This window comes from Hypanus sabinus, chromosome X1 (assembly GCF_030144855.1).
Source record: "Hypanus sabinus isolate sHypSab1 chromosome X1, sHypSab1.hap1, whole genome shotgun sequence".
In the NCBI taxonomy this organism is placed as follows: Eukaryota; Metazoa; Chordata; class Chondrichthyes; order Myliobatiformes; family Dasyatidae; genus Hypanus; species Hypanus sabinus.
In genome coordinates, this window is record NC_082738.1 from 15,903,771 (window position 1) to 15,919,233 (window position 15,463).

The following is a 15,463-nucleotide window of genomic DNA, read 5'->3' on the forward strand; positions in this document are numbered from 1 at the left end:
TCCTCCAACCCAACCTGCAAAGCATCTCATTTCAAGTTTAATTTTAACGATAATGTCCTTCTGAAATGTCCCAGAAGGCTTCACATTCCAGGAATTACTTGCTGTTGTAATGTAAGGAACTTTACATCCACAAACAGCAGTGAACTGAAGAATAAATGAAGCCATTGTTCAGCAGGAGTGCTGGATGAAGGTGAAAGGGTGTGTCAGGACCTGAGGCCATTGGGCTCCAGATAGACTCAAATGGGTTTGTAACATTCAGCTGAATGACTGGAAACAGGACATGGGTCCACAGTCTCACCTGAAAGGTGACACCAGGGAGGAGATGGCATGAACAGCAGAGACAGGTTTAGGAGGAAGCACACAAGGGAGGAAAGAATAGGAGATGGTGATGGGGGGAAAAGATGAAATCGTGTGGGAGGAGAAATGCTGGCACAGAGCAACAGCTTCTTCGTGTGCTGAAAATTCTACTGAGTCAAAAAGACGCAGGCATCCCCAGGCATCTGTGACTTAGCTTGCAAAAGTTGGAGAAGGCTGTTGGCTAAGTTGTTTGAGACAGGGATCTTGGCTTGTGCAGAGGAGTGCAAGGCTGCTGGAGTGTGAGCCAGTATTCAGATCTGTACTCACCCATTCTGATACTGCAACTGTATAGTTATATATGAATTAAGAGCAGGAGTCAGCCACTCCACCTCTTGAGCCTCATCTGCCATTCAATAATCACCTCATGGCTGATTTGATTATAACCTGTGTTCCACCTACCTTTGGTAACATTTGACCCTCTTGCTTATCAACAATAAGTTCATGGCTGGATGTGAAGATCAAAGGTGTAAATCCAGCGTCAATGGTGTTACGGAATCAGTATATACACTACTGTTCTCTCCACAGAGTGCAACGAGAGTACGCCGAGGGCTCCACGTGTATGCCATGTCACCCAGAGTGCAAGAAGATCAAGGGAGGACCCACCTGCAATGGAACGGTAAGGGGAAACCTGGAGTAGAACTGAACAGAATTTTTGCTTTGGTTTTCATATTCCATGTTCAGTTGCTTCTGGATTATGAAAGTGTGGTGGAGATTGATACCATTTCTTGTCTGGAGACATCTGCAAATTCCTGTACAACAGCTGGCTGCAGAATTTCCATCAAGTGGCACCCACTCCTGCAGGTGCCAGTGACTAGGATAGGTACCAACTGTTTGGCACAACCAAACTTAGTGGAAAAATCTCAAGAAGCTGCAAAGATAAAGACGGACAGTGACTGCATCTTGAAATGGTCTATCAAAAGTGCTACTGTCTCTTTGAATGATCTCTTGCACCCTGCCCTTCCTACAAGGCTAGTTGTTTTGGGCTTTGCAATTTGTAGTGTTTAGACATTGGCAGAAGGAAGCTAATTGTATCAGTCGTAGCAAGCTTCCAACACAGGATGGCTGCTGCGATTTTATTTCTATCAATTCAAATGAAAATCGTAGAATTTTACAGCTTACTTGGCACTTGGCACCACTTTCCTGGTTGGGCAGGTGGTTTGTGGAGGGGTCCATACTACATCAGTTCACCACCCAAATACCAAAGTTAACCTTATTCCACAGAAACACTTAACATACAATCCCAGGTAACTGAAAACAAAACAAATTTTCTTATTATTTCACTCTTTTTCCATGTTCTCTCTCCTGGCTATGTCACCTCTCCAGACTTGATGATTTCAAGTTCAAGTTTGATTGTCATTCAATTATGTATGACTACCCATGAATACAGCCAAATGGAACAGCGTTCCTTTGGGACCAAGGTGCAAAATGTAGTATCAACAGTCATACACAGCAGGATCTGCCCCTCACAGAGCCATGCTGACTGTCCCTAATCGGACTAAGTTTCTCTAGATACTTGAAAATCCTGTCCTTAAGAATGTTCTCCAGTAGTTTGCTCACCATTGACATAGGGCTCACTGGTCTGTAATTACCAGAATTATCCCTATAACTTTTCTCAAACAATGGAACAACATTTTCCATTCTCCAATCTCTGGTGCTACTCCTGTGGCCAGTGAGGATGCTAAGACCATTGGCAATGCCCCATCAATCTCTTCCCCTTGCTTCCTGTTGTAATCTGGGGTATATCCTATCTGACCTTGGGGACATGATCTATCCTAATGTTTGTCAAAAGCTCCAACACTGCCTATATATTAACCATGATGTGTTCCAGCACATTAGCCTGTTAAATTTAAGAAGTCTACCACAAACAGCCTTTCTTCCAATTGCTTTGCCCTGCTGAACCTCTCCACTTCTCTTTCCCTCTTTTAAGATCTTCCTTAAGACTCACCTCCTTGACCAAGGTTTTGACCATCTGCAATAGCCTGATGTGCCCACTCTGTCATTCAGCAATATCATGGCTGATTTTCAATCTGAATACCACATTCCTGCACAAACTCCAGATCCCTTGATAATGTTCCTGTGAAGTCCCCAGAATATTTTTACTATATTAAAGAATTATATAAATGCAAAGATTTATATAATGCAATGATTGGCTTCTTCCCTTTATTCTTTGATTGTTACCTTCCAGGAAGGACACAAGTAGTTAACACTGTCCTGACAGAGTGTGGCTTAAGTTTTGTATGTGGACAAGGGCAACCTCTGGTACCCATCACTAGCTAGTCGTTATCAAGTACACAGCTGTAGATATCTGAACTGTTAGCCTTGATATATTAGCCAAAGAGGAAGTGGTCTTATTTGTTACATGTACATCGTAGCATTGAAACATACAGTGAAATGTGTTGTTTGTGTAACCCCCTGGGTCGCCTCAGGCTGGCTCAGCTCGTTTCGTCTAGGGGGAGCAGCCTTCGGCCCCGCCAAACTGGGTAATCAACTGGTGTGGATGCTGTGTGATGTCCCCGCTTCGCTCAAAAACAGACAGTACACCATATGCGATTAAATGAGTACAATTTATAAAGGTTACTATAACTAAGTGAGTAATAACGATACAGTATATATGAAGAGAAAATTAAAGAAAAGGCGCCAAACTTATCAAAGTCCAAACCACTTCGTCCACAGCCATTGGAGCTCAATTACTGAAGTCTTCTGGCCACCATTCGATCCCCTCCGAACTCCTCGACTCTCCAAACAGTTCAGGACCCTCCGAGTGGTCAACCAAGCACATCTAGCTTCATCCCCCCCCCCCCTCGGAGAATCTCCCGGCCTCGGACCCCCCTTTGGGGTCCGATCCTCGCCCAGCTTAGAGCATTGCGTCCTCTCTCTCGACCCCCCTCGCGCCGATCTCCCCAAAAGCCCGTCAACAAAAGCTTACAGACTCAGAAGAAAGAACATTAATCCCCATTTGGTTTACAAAGGAATACCATTCTTGTTATCAGTAAATTAGCATTCCTGCTAGTTAACAAAAAGAAACCCTTTCCCAACAGTAACAAAGAAAAAAGAAGAAACCCCCTTTACACTCTCCCTCCACCAAATAAAAGTCATGTCCTCATGACTACTAAATAACTCGCCACCTTTCCTGCCAACACACCGTAACCCAAGCACAAACAGTGACATCTCCTCCCCACACAGTAACCCTCACGCCCTGTTCCTCAGGCGCTACTTAGGCCAACTATCTGGGAGTTCCCTAACCCTTCTGAGGCCTCTGTACCCCCTCACCTAAACCCTTCAGGCTCGGACACAACTGGGGATGCCTTGGGCCCACTACCAACTCCTCTCTCAACCTCTCACTCATGCCCCACACTGCACACAGCTAACCCTCCCCGCTACACCTGACTCAATGGGAGAAGGGCCAAAGGTCTCTTCCTCAATCGAGGGAAAGTCAGCAAAAGGCAGCATGTACCACACATCCAGCACATCATCCATCGAATCTGTATTCTTCCTCATTCCTGTGATCGGTAGCTGCTGTTTGATCTTCTCCAAACGGAAACACGTGGCCTGCACTGCTCCCGCAGTCTCTTCAGCCTCCTGTTCAGTATTCACTGCACTTCTCTCCAGATTTTTCTTCCTCATGACTTCTTCCAGATCAACTTTCAGGTTTTGCACTTCATTTGAACTGGTCATCTTCAGGTTCCCTTCAAGCTTCCGCTTCTCTCTTCTGAGATTCGTCTGTAATTTCTTCACCTCCGCAAACTCCCCTCTCCGGGTTCTCAGTTTGCTATTACCCTCAGTCAGACAACTTTCTTCATTCTCTCCAACTTGTAAGTCTTCCGACTGGTTCCAGATCGCTTTCTCCAGTCTCTCCGTCTTCATTTCAAACTTGATTCCGTAGAGACAGTCAACTCACGAGCTGCGACCTTCACCAGCCCTGGCACGTGTCCAGAAAACACTTTAACTCAGTAGTTCTCAGCTGCTCCTGCAACGACCTCACTTCATATTCTCCTGAGGCAAATCCAAGTACCAAGAGATCATCCACATACACCAAAACTCCAAACGCCTCCATATCCCCTATGGTCTTCCACCTGCCCCGCAAGAAGGTTGCAAGGGCTCCAGATATGCCCTGTGGCATCTTTTCGGACCCGAAGACTCCTAGGGAATTTATAACATCCGTCTTGTCCTTGTCGGCCCCACTCATCGGGATCTGGAAACATCCACTCCTCAGATCGAGCACCTTAAACCACATCGCACCATTCAGACAGGCCATCGCCTCTCCGGCCCTCAGGGCCATATTCTGGTCATTGACAGTGCGCCTCTTCAACGCAATACAATCCACACACACGCTGCCTACGTCTTCCACGGCTTCAGGGGCCAGTCGCCGCAACCTCTCTCTTTCCGAGGTGTCTTCAGCAGTCAACTCCCCTCTCTCGTGGTAATTCGCAGCGTCCACTAAGAGGGTCTCATCCTCAGATACTTCCCCCAGGCCGTACCACCACTGGCTCTTGTTTGAATTCGGTATCGGCCCAATGCTGCTACACACATCCGCACCAGCAGCTCGAAACTCTGGGTGCATCGACAATGCCTCCAAACAACGCTCACCCGCCTCCTCCGGGCAGGCCCCCAAGCGCACCAGCAGGATATTGGTTCTCTCTAGAACAGAAACGCTGCCCGTCTCAACAGGGTCCGGACACATCAGCATTAACGATTCATGAACCTCAGTCTCCTCCACATTTGCCTCTAAGAACTCCATTTTCACTGCCCAACAACCGTCGTCTGGATAATCACCGGCACTGGTACCCCGAATCTCCAGTGTCCTCAATGTCGTCAAGGGTAAATGCTTCCAATAACGGTTATGAAACAAACTGTACAGCAACTTAACCGGCGCCCTGGTGCCGAGGATGGCTTTAACTTGACTTCCATCCATCCGTAACAACACCTGTGCGCGTGGCCCCTCTAAGCCTTCAGGAATAGAGACTGTTCCTTTCGGGAGTTCCTTGGTACATTGCTGGGAACGTGCTCCCCCAGAGACCCCAAGCCGTTCCCCCACTGGGCCTCCTCTAAGTTTCCCGACACCTCTCGAATCAACGGAACAACTGATCCCCTTGACAGATCCCCTTGGCACCACAAGCAATTTATCTGCCCCCCTAGGCAAAAAGGGATACCCTAAAAACTTCCCACCAATCTCCTGCCACGGGTATGATAAGCCCCCCAGCTGCGGCATTTGACTTCCAGTCGAACCACACGCATTTTCCCACACTTTCCCAGAACTGGCAGCGGTCACTTCGAGGTAATTGCGCCTGACAGTTCTAACAAAGTCACCAGCCCGCCTACTCAAACTTTCAACCCGTCCCTGTCGCTTTTCCTCAGCCAAGCACTGCCACTCACCCAATAACTGAGGGGTCCGCTCCGCCCACGCTTCCGCCCCTTTAGGGTTGGACATTATTCCAATAACTGGGCGGAGCTCACCACTGCTGAAACATCCCAACCTGTCACTCCTCACTCTCCAAACAGTACGGACAACCCATGGTCCCACCACCATTTCGTCAGCACTAGTCGGAACTTGAACAACGACCTCCAGGCTACCAACAGCAGCCACCCCACCCAACACACACGCAGCGATCACCAGCAATCGCACACCCACAAAGGCACACCAGCTCTTCGCCGCAGACACAATTTAAATAGGGTGATCACACAGCCTCCACAGAAATCAATCCCGGACGAGCCCCCACAATGTAACCCCCTGGGTCGCCTCAGGCTGGCTCAGCTCGTTTCGTCTAGGGGGAGCAGCCTTCGGCCCCGCCAAACTGGGTAATCAGCTGGTGTGGATGCTGTGTGATGTCCCCGCCTCGCCCAAAAACAGACAGTACACCATATGCGATTAAATGAGTACAATTTATAAAGGTTACTATAACTAAGTGAGTAATAACGATACAGTATATATGAAGAGAAAATTAAAGAAAAGGTGCCAAACTTATCAAAGTCCAAACCACTTCGTGCACAGCCGTTGGAGCTCAATTACTGAAGTCTTCTGGCCACCATTCGATCCCCTCCGAACTCCTCGACTCTCCAAACAGTTCAGGACCCTCCGAGTGGTCAACCAAGCACATCTAGCTTCATCCCCCCCCCCCTCGGAGAATCTCCCGGCCTCGGACCCCCCTTTGGGGTCCGATCCTCGCCCAGCTTAGAGCATTGCGTCCTCTCTCTCGACCCCCTCGCGCCGATCTCCCCAAAAGCCCGTCAACAAAAGCTTACAGACTCAGAAGAAAGAACATTAATCCCCATTTGGTTTACAAAGGAATACCATTCTCGTTATCAGTAAATTAGCATTCCTGCTAGTTAACAAAAAGAAACCCTTTCCCAACAGTAACAAAGAAAAAAGAAGAAACCCCCTTTACACTTGCATCAACAACCAACACAGTCCAAGGATGTGCTGGGGGCAGCCCTCAAGTGTCCAGCGCAAACACAGCATGCCCACAACTTACAAATCTGTATATCTTGGGAATGTGCTGCGCGGAAACCAGAGCACCTGGAGGAAACACGTGCGGTCACAAAAGGAATATATAAATTCCTTAAAGACAGCGGCAGAATTGAACAAAATTGCTCTGCTACCTGGATTAAAAAGATTGGGAAAGTTGATGAGGTAAATTGCAATTAATTAGTATGAAACCTAGATTGTGGGAGAAAGGAAAGCCAAGAGAATGAGTAAGTTTTGAAGTTTTTGGAAAAATAAAAGTCTGACTACAGAGGAGTGAGGGCAGAGGAGTGAAAGGATGTTATTTGTCCAACAAAATACAACTTCATCCATTTCTCCATTCTCTTAGGGACCTGGTCACTGCTTTCAGTGTGCTCATTATAAAGATGGACCCAACTGTGTGCAGAAGTGTCCTGAAGGAATCCAGGGAGAGAGAGGTCTCATCTTCAAATATCCAGACAAGAACAAAGAATGCAAACCCTGCCATGAGAACTGCACGCAGGGGTGGGTGCAGATAATAATAATCTTTGAAATTTGTCAAATATTGCTGCTGTTTTTGTTTCTTTGCACTTTTCCCTAGCAGAACACTGTACTGGAATGATTCACAGACTGGTTAAGGCTTCAAAGGTGGTGTGCTTTTATATCTTTGCACTCTTCTGTTGGAGAACAGTGTTGAATAGGGGAAGGTTCTGTGGGGTGAGTACCAGTGTGACAGGGGTATAAACATTTTTTTACAATTCAATGTTACAGAGGAGCATGGTAGTGTGGCAAGGGGGTTAAGTTTTATGGATGACCACAACCCGTATGATGAGTTTAGAGAGGAAGCATAACCTCTTGGTTGAATAAGCTCACTCACCTCCATTCCACCCTCCACCAAAAGGTTAGACATTGTCCAGGACTTGTGCCCAACTCAGATTATGTATTACACAATGGTCCCCTGTCAGAAATGTCTACGTTGGACATTGAGTTGATGGAATCAGACCTAATTTCAAGAATTGGGCAGTACTAGAGCGTTAAGCCTCCTGCATGTGTAATAACCACCTGGATTCATTATAGGGGTTGGGTGTAAAGACTCAATGTTGGCAGGAACCAAACCCCTGAAGCTAACGACACAGCAGACCAAAAGTCTGCATGTATTAGTAATGCTGCCTTGGGTTTTGCCACAGTAAAAGGGTTCTGATCTTATCCAACCCAGGAACAGAGAGTGAACAAAGCTCTGTTAAGTTGCAGCTGTATTTAACATTGATTAGACCACATTTGGAGTACTGTGTAGTGTTCTGGTTGCCACACTACAGAAAGGATGTGGTCACAACAGAGAGAGTGCAGAAGAGATTCACCAGGCTGTTGCCTGTAATGGATAGTTGTTGTTTTAAGGAGAGACTGGATAGGTTGGGTTAGGGTGGAATCATCTTTTTTTCCAGGGTAGAAGAGTCTAGGGCTAGAGGGCACAGGGGAGAAAGTTAAAGGAGATCTCAGCGTTAAGTTTTCCACACAGGTGGTGGTGGGTATATGGAACATGCTGCCAGAGGCAGTGGTGCAGGCAGATACCATTACAATGTTTAAAAGGCATTGGACAGCCCCATGAATAGGAAAGGAGTAAAGGGGTAAGAGTCTATTGCAGCCAAGTGGCATTGGCATAGACAGGCACCATCATTGGCCTAGATAAGGTGAGCCAAGGAGCCTGTTTCTCTGTTGTATGGTTCTCTCCTCTGGCATATCTCTCTTGAGCAGACAATGGCAATCTGGTCACCCACCTCCCAGTTGGATGAAGATTCTAGAGTTTGAGTTTTTTCTGATGAGCAACAGATGGGTAATGCATGTGGGGAGACTTGTTAAGTGCAGTTCTCCGAATAGATCCGCCCAGGATTTTAATTGGTGTTTCTAACCAGGCTGTCACTGCTTTGTGGTTTTACTTGTTATTTTTGTATTGCTGTGAAACCAGGTGCCGAGGTCCTGATGCTGTGGATTGTGGTGAAGTTGCCCATAGGTACCGTTAATCGACTGCATGTGTGCATGTGTGCCTCCTTATGATTTTCACCTTTCTCTTTATCTGATTGAAATACAGGTGTAAGGGTCCTACTGGGCTGGATTGCTCTCGCTATCCTTGGATGGCCCCCATCAAAGCATTACACAATAGGTAACATCCTCTCCACCTGCCCCTTTGAACTACAGCTGTGACATGTGACATACAAGTGCAATATGAGATCTGCTCCAGGAAGGGGTATAGAACCAGCAAGAGAGTTTTGCCTTTGTTTTGAATAGTAACTGTGTGAGCATCCCCTGCCTGGTGGTTTGTGTGGTTGAAAGGGCTGAGCTACAAGAAAGTCGTCTTGGGTGAGACTGCAACACAGGGTTAGAGGCCTTGGTTTCCCATTATAGATGCCAGCCAATATTCAGCTCAGCTGCAGTTAGTGGAATTAAATAAAACCAGAGACTGCTAGAACTAGTCAGCAAATCAGGCATCATCTATGGAGAGAGTAACAGTTGGCCTTTCAAGTCAATAAGCTTTCATGCCTGGTAGTCACTTCCATTCTGAATTCAGTTGCCAGGACTGTGTACAATGGAGAGGAATTGCCTTATACTGTCTGGTTTACTACTTAACCTGAATCCAACACTAACTGGAGTTTTAGTCCCTGATTGTGCATTCAGTTAGCTGCTCTAAATTGACATAAAAATTGGGATCCTACATCTGTTGCTTGAGATCGAGCTATTGGGAGAAATCAGTTGGGACTTGCGTACCTGACCACTATCAGAATCAGAATGACATTTATTATCACTGCCCTATATGAAGTGAAATTTGTTTTGCAGCAGCAGTACAGTGCAAAGACAAAAAGTTAATATAAATTACAAAGTACACAAGGCAAAACAAAAGGAATAGTGAGGAAGTGGTCAGGGGCAGTTCAGAAATCTGACGGTGGGGGGGGGGGGGAAGAAGCTGTTCCTAAAACATAAGGTGTAGGTCTTCACACACCTTCACCTCCTTCCTTAAGGTAGTAATGAGCAGAGAGCATATCCCAGATGTTAAGGGTCCTTACTGACAGATGCCACTTCTTTGAGGCACTACCTTCTGAAGGTGCTCTCGATAGTGGGGAGGGTCCTGAATCACAGGTTAGCTATTCAGTTTCTGTTCTTATAGCCGGGTGGAAAAAGAAAAGTCTCTTCTATAGCCACTCCCCATATTCTGATACTGTGCAGGACACAGCCTGCAATTCTGGTAGCCTGTTGGATGTGAAGAACTGAACAAGATCTTAGTAAGAGCCTTATGTTGTACTCCATGTCACAACACTCATTATATACCATCCCTGTTGATCAGAAATACCCATCTATTTTTAATACTCTGTTTTGAAATTAACAAGCACTCAGTTACATCATCTGCTACCATCAGCCCCATTTCCCAGAGTTGTGATGCTCCCTGTGTGTCTGTATCAATGCTTTCATTGGGCACTGTTTTGATTGCTGCATAATAACATTCATTCTCATCAGCATTTTCATCCTGCTTTGGCTGTTGATTCTGCCTCCTGTCAGACCTCACCTGTTCAAGAAATCCTCTGCTTTTGTTGAATACATTTTGGTCAAGATTTTGGATGCAATGAGGGCTGCCCTGATGCTCAGTTGTAGAGTGCACTGTCATAGATGGCATTGAGCACCAAGGTATCCCTCACCAACCTCCCCACTCGATCTTGGATCTGAGTTGCTCTCGGTGATCTCCATCCCGAGGGGAGAACTTGGAGGGGGAAAAATGGATTTTACTTCATTTTTGACAATCTAAATTCACACTAGTCATAGATTCAATTACAACAGAGTGTTCTTTACAGGTGAGGTACTTATGGCTTCACTAACAGCGTGACTGTGACTTAAGGAGTGCAGCGTTGGATATGAATTAATGGTTAAGGATGGAAACATTGCTATATTGCACCAGATATCAACTTGGAAACTTAAAGCCGACCAGTGAAGGTGCTGCAAAGTGCTCTGGTCCCAACTGATGGCATGTGTATATATTTCCCTCACACTGTGGTGCCCTTCTGCTAAAGAAATAGCCAATGTCACCTTCCCAGAGGCTATATGAGGCCATATAGCCGATCCTCCTCTATTACACCACCTTTGCAGAACAGCTTTGATAATAGCCCAGCCTTCTGACTCATCTGGTGGAATGTAATAGAGTTGTGGGGAAGCTTGACTTCTCTCCTTTCTCCATTACGTGGAGTTAAAAGCAGCATTCATGGTGCAATATACAGTGCCAAATACCATGTCTATCCTTAACCCCGTGTATGAAATCTTAAACGTTTTGAATATTGAATGAAACAGATAGCTTTGCTGAAGACATCATGACTGTTCACTTCTCCTGTTACAGCCTGACTGGTTCAAATCTTTTCACTGCCAGTGGAAAAATCACCACTTCTCGGAGCCTTGTTCCCATTTTGCAAAATCTATGACAAGCTGTTCCTCAGATGATAGTTACAGGGCATTTGAGAGAAACTTGTGAAGCATTGTTCATGACTGAATATTTTGCCATGAATCTTTGTACCAAGATGAGGCAGTATTTTAATTCTTCATGATCTCGCTACACCCTAAATCTTATCTCTCTTTGGCCTCACCCCTCTTTATTTCAATTATCCCTTCATCTCCCCCAACCTTTACCCCTCAAGATCTGGCTAATACTGATCTCCAATTTTAATCTGTCTGGTATTGGCAGCCATTTCTTCAGCTGCCCTGCTTCTAGGCTCAATAATTTTCTCCCTTAACACGTATGCCCCTTTACCTCTTTTCCCTCCTTTCATATCTAGAGATGAAAATAAATATTTCATTGATTTGGTCTTATTGTAAACAGAACTTACTGGCACTTTGTCAACAGAATACAGTACCGGCTTGTACCAGCATACTTTCACCTCTGCCTCTATCTTAATATGTTAATAAATTTTTGCTTGATGACACATCAATACAGTATCTTGGTTTTAAAGTTTGAAAGGTGCTACAGAAATATAGTTTGTGGTAATGGTTGTGTCATAATTGGTACCATATTTTAAATATGAAAATGAGAGCCAACTAGTGGAATTATTAAATTTTTTCATAGTCAGGATTTAATACTAAAAATAATTCCTAGTTCTATGATCAACACACACAAAGTGCTGGAGGAACTTGGCAGATCAGGCAGCGTCTCTGGAGGGGAATAAACTGTCAACGTTTTGGGCCGAGATGGGAAAGGAATGAGACAAAAGCCAGGATAAGAAGGTGGGGAGTGGGGATGAGTACAAGCTGGCAGGTGATAGGTGAGACCAGGTGAGGGGGAAAGTGGGTGGGGGGATGAAGTAAGAAGCTGGGAGGTGATAGGTGGAGAAAATAATTCCTAGTTCTCTAGACTATGATGATAAATGCAATCTGAAGAGAGACCCAAAAATTAAATGGATGAACGTAATCGTAAAGTCAGAAAATAAAGGGCACTGGAATACCTACTTAAATGTTATAAATCAATGGGAAGAGAGCAGGGACTAATGGTAGATTTTGCAGAGAGATGGACTGAATGCTGGCTCCTTTTCTAATTAGAAGACTCAATAGGGCAGAAATTTGTCTATGGCTGATACCACCACTGGGCTAAGTATTATTTAGGCACAGAAAGAGGGTTGTAATGTATCCGATCCAGTAACGGTTGTACCTGAAATGGAGCAGTCTCACTGAACAGCTGCAAACTACTTGGCTGTGACAATTCAAATATTCTCACCCAACAAGGGGTAAGAAACTGATAGTTTCTGGATCAAGCAGCGTTTCATCTATGTCTTGTTTGCTGTGTATTAGGATCCCTGTGTTTCATTCTGCTTTTCCCTAGAGCTTTAAAGGACACATTTAATCAACTGAATTAAAGTTCTCCACCTCACACATTCCTGTGCGCGGCAGGGATTGTCGTAATGTAGAATAACGTTGTAGAGAGGGAGTTGCTGATCGCACCATGGCGGACAGATATGCGTGCTTGCATGCTCACACGCGTGCTCCCTCTCCCAGTGCACAGTCTCTCTCTGCACTCCCTCTCCCTCTCTATCTGTGCCCTGTCCTTCTTCACACTCCCTCCCCTCCCTGTTCTCTCTCTCTTCACAAGCATTCTCTCCTTTTCACACTCACTCCTCTTCATTAGTGATAGCTAGCTGACACGCACAATAAATTGCCCACTATAGCACAGACTAGATGGGCCAAAGGGCCTGTTTCAGTGCTATAGTGCTCTATAACTATTTGACTGCAGACATTAGAATGCAATACAGTGTGCCACTGAACTGTGCAGCCTTAGTCCATTTTTCAAATTCTAATTTGCAAATTTGTTTTGCAGTGCAACTGATGTGACCTTTAAAGCTCTAACGTAGCTATCCTTGTTCTAACTATAATGTAGAATGACCTACATGCTGCAGTGTGTGGGACACAACCTGCTTTGATTTGTATTGTTTTGAATGCAGACAAATCCCCCACATTGTGGCAGGAATTGTTGGAGGACTGGTGGCTGTGACAATTGTGGTGCTGCTGGCTGTTGTTTACTGGAGGAGGCAGATCATTCGGAAAAAGAGGGCAATGCGGCGATACCTGGAGACAGAGGTGAGAAGTTGTCCAGGATGGGAAGTGTTCAGAGGGTTGAGATTGCTTTAGCAGTTAGGAAGACGTCCAAAGAAGTGTTATCAATTTTGGACACCTTTTGAAAAGTCCTCTGTTTTTCTATGTGTAATCAAATTAGATTCATCACACTTAGCACCAGTACCATTAGGATAATACATTGTATTTGTGATTTTGCTTTTTATCTCATTAGCTGTTGGATCCCCTCGATCCCACTGCCGACTCACCCAGTCAGGTGAACACACGGATTCTGAAAGAGACGGAACTGCGCAAAATAAAGGTCTTGGGGTCTGGAGTATTTGGAACAGTGTACAAGGTGAGTAGGTGTGAGTCACTGCCAAAGGATAAGGTAAATTTACAATGTTGCTGTTCTTGAGTCTTTGAATTCTGCTGAGGTATTCCTGTGATACTTAAGACTGATGAATTTTAACTACCATTGTGGCTGAAGTTTAAAGTCATAATTTTCAATGATGGACAGTTTTGCATTCAGAAACAAAAATCAAAAAGCTGTTTAAGGATGAAAATCTTTGCTGGATCCAAAGGATGAGATTTGGATCTAGATTAGTTTTATATGTGAAATGTCAGCAAAATGCACAGTGAAATGGGTTGTTTGCGTCAAATCAAATCAGCGAGGATTGTGCTGTCAGCCCACAAGTATCACCACACTTCCAGCACCAGCATAGCATGCCCACAACTCACTAACCCTTATCCACACGGGGGGAAACCAGAGCACCCGGAAGAAACCGACACAGTCGCGGGAAGAACATATAAATTCATACAGACAATGGTGGGAATCAAACCCTGGCACCGTAAAGTGATGTGTTAACATAGCTGCTATGCTACTGTGCCAGCTGCAACAAAAGCAAATTTGCAACATGGAGTCAAAGCATAAAACTCACCATTGATGGGGAAAATAATTCTTCAGGGATGGCACACTCCACCAGTATCTTATTGTTAAACAGACTCAGTCACATGATCAAACTGGAACTGATGCTGAGATTGATTGTGGTGCACTGTTGCGCTGAACTGGAATTTGTTAAAAAAAAGACTTGTGGCACCTTTCAGAAGGTCCTGAAGTACACAGGCATTTTTTAAAGTGGAGTCACCACTGTAAAGTAGAAAATGTGGCAGCCATTTTGTGCACAGTATGCTCTTACAAACTGTGGTGTGAAAATGACCAGATCATCAGTTTTAATGATATTAGTTAAGGAATAAATATTGGCCAAGATATTGAGGAAAAGTTCGACAAATAAAAGTACTATATAGTATCTTTTGTATCCACTTGGGAGACTCTCAGTTTAATGTTTTCTCTGAGAGACGGTGGAGAACTCCCTTGGCATCGCACTAGAATGCCAAAATGCTTTATTGCACTCAAGATACTGGAGTGGATCTTAAACCATTACCTACTGAGTTAGAGGAGTGGGTGCTACCCACTGAACCTCAGCTGGCACACACTAATACAGTGCGATCTCTTCACAAAAAGTGATCCTAGTTTGAATAACTTCAAGTAAGGCACCATAGAACAAAATGCTGTCAGCAGATAGTGGCAGTAGAATAAAACCAGGTATTCATTTACTAATTTAAGTATGTTGCTACTTATTGGGAAGAATTTATAATACACTAGAAAGGGCTTTGGTGAGATGAAGATTGACATAAAGCTAAGATACCAGTTAGTGCTGAGCTGAGCCAGATCCGGTGTTGATGTGGGTCCATCCAAGTTACCTTTATTCCTGACTATCTGATGAGATTTCTGCTTCCAGGGTTTCTGGATTCCTGAGGGTGAGTCTGTGAAGATTCCAGTGGCCATCAAGGTCCTGCAGGAAGGACATTGCTCTGAGACCTCAAGGACTGTGAACGAGGTAGGTCAGCCTTTTTTTAATCATCCAAAGGAATAGATATGGTTGTCATGTTTATTTATTGTCCCTGAATTGGGAGGGAGAGTTAAGAGTCAATCACGTTGGCCAAGATAAACTCTCCACCTCTTCTTTGAAGAAGGACCTTTTGTATCAACAAGTTGGCAGATGGAGCATCAGTTTAATTTTCATTTGGAGTCACAGA

The 15,463-nt window shown here is 44.9% G+C and overlaps 1 protein-coding gene across 4 annotated transcripts in view; it reads left to right on the forward strand.

The window, feature by feature from the left end:
* The window catches only part of erbb3a (erb-b2 receptor tyrosine kinase 3a), a 144,241-nt gene that overhangs the window by 100,210 nt on the left and 28,568 nt on the right, over positions 1–15,463 (forward strand). For 2 of the 4 annotated variants that reach the window (XM_059955913.1, XM_059955917.1), the window contains exons 14-19: positions 883–973; positions 7,167–7,321; positions 8,883–8,954; positions 13,255–13,390; positions 13,599–13,721; positions 15,166–15,264. In XM_059955913.1, the coding sequence (XP_059811896.1) occupies positions 883–973; positions 7,167–7,321; positions 8,883–8,954; positions 13,255–13,390; positions 13,599–13,721; positions 15,166–15,264 (676 nt within the window). Of the gene's footprint in view, positions 1–882; positions 974–7,166; positions 7,322–8,759; positions 8,805–8,882; positions 8,955–13,254; positions 13,391–13,598; positions 13,722–15,165; positions 15,265–15,463 lie in introns of all 4 variants that reach the window. The other 2 variants (XM_059955914.1, XM_059955916.1) reach the window with 2 other exon arrangements.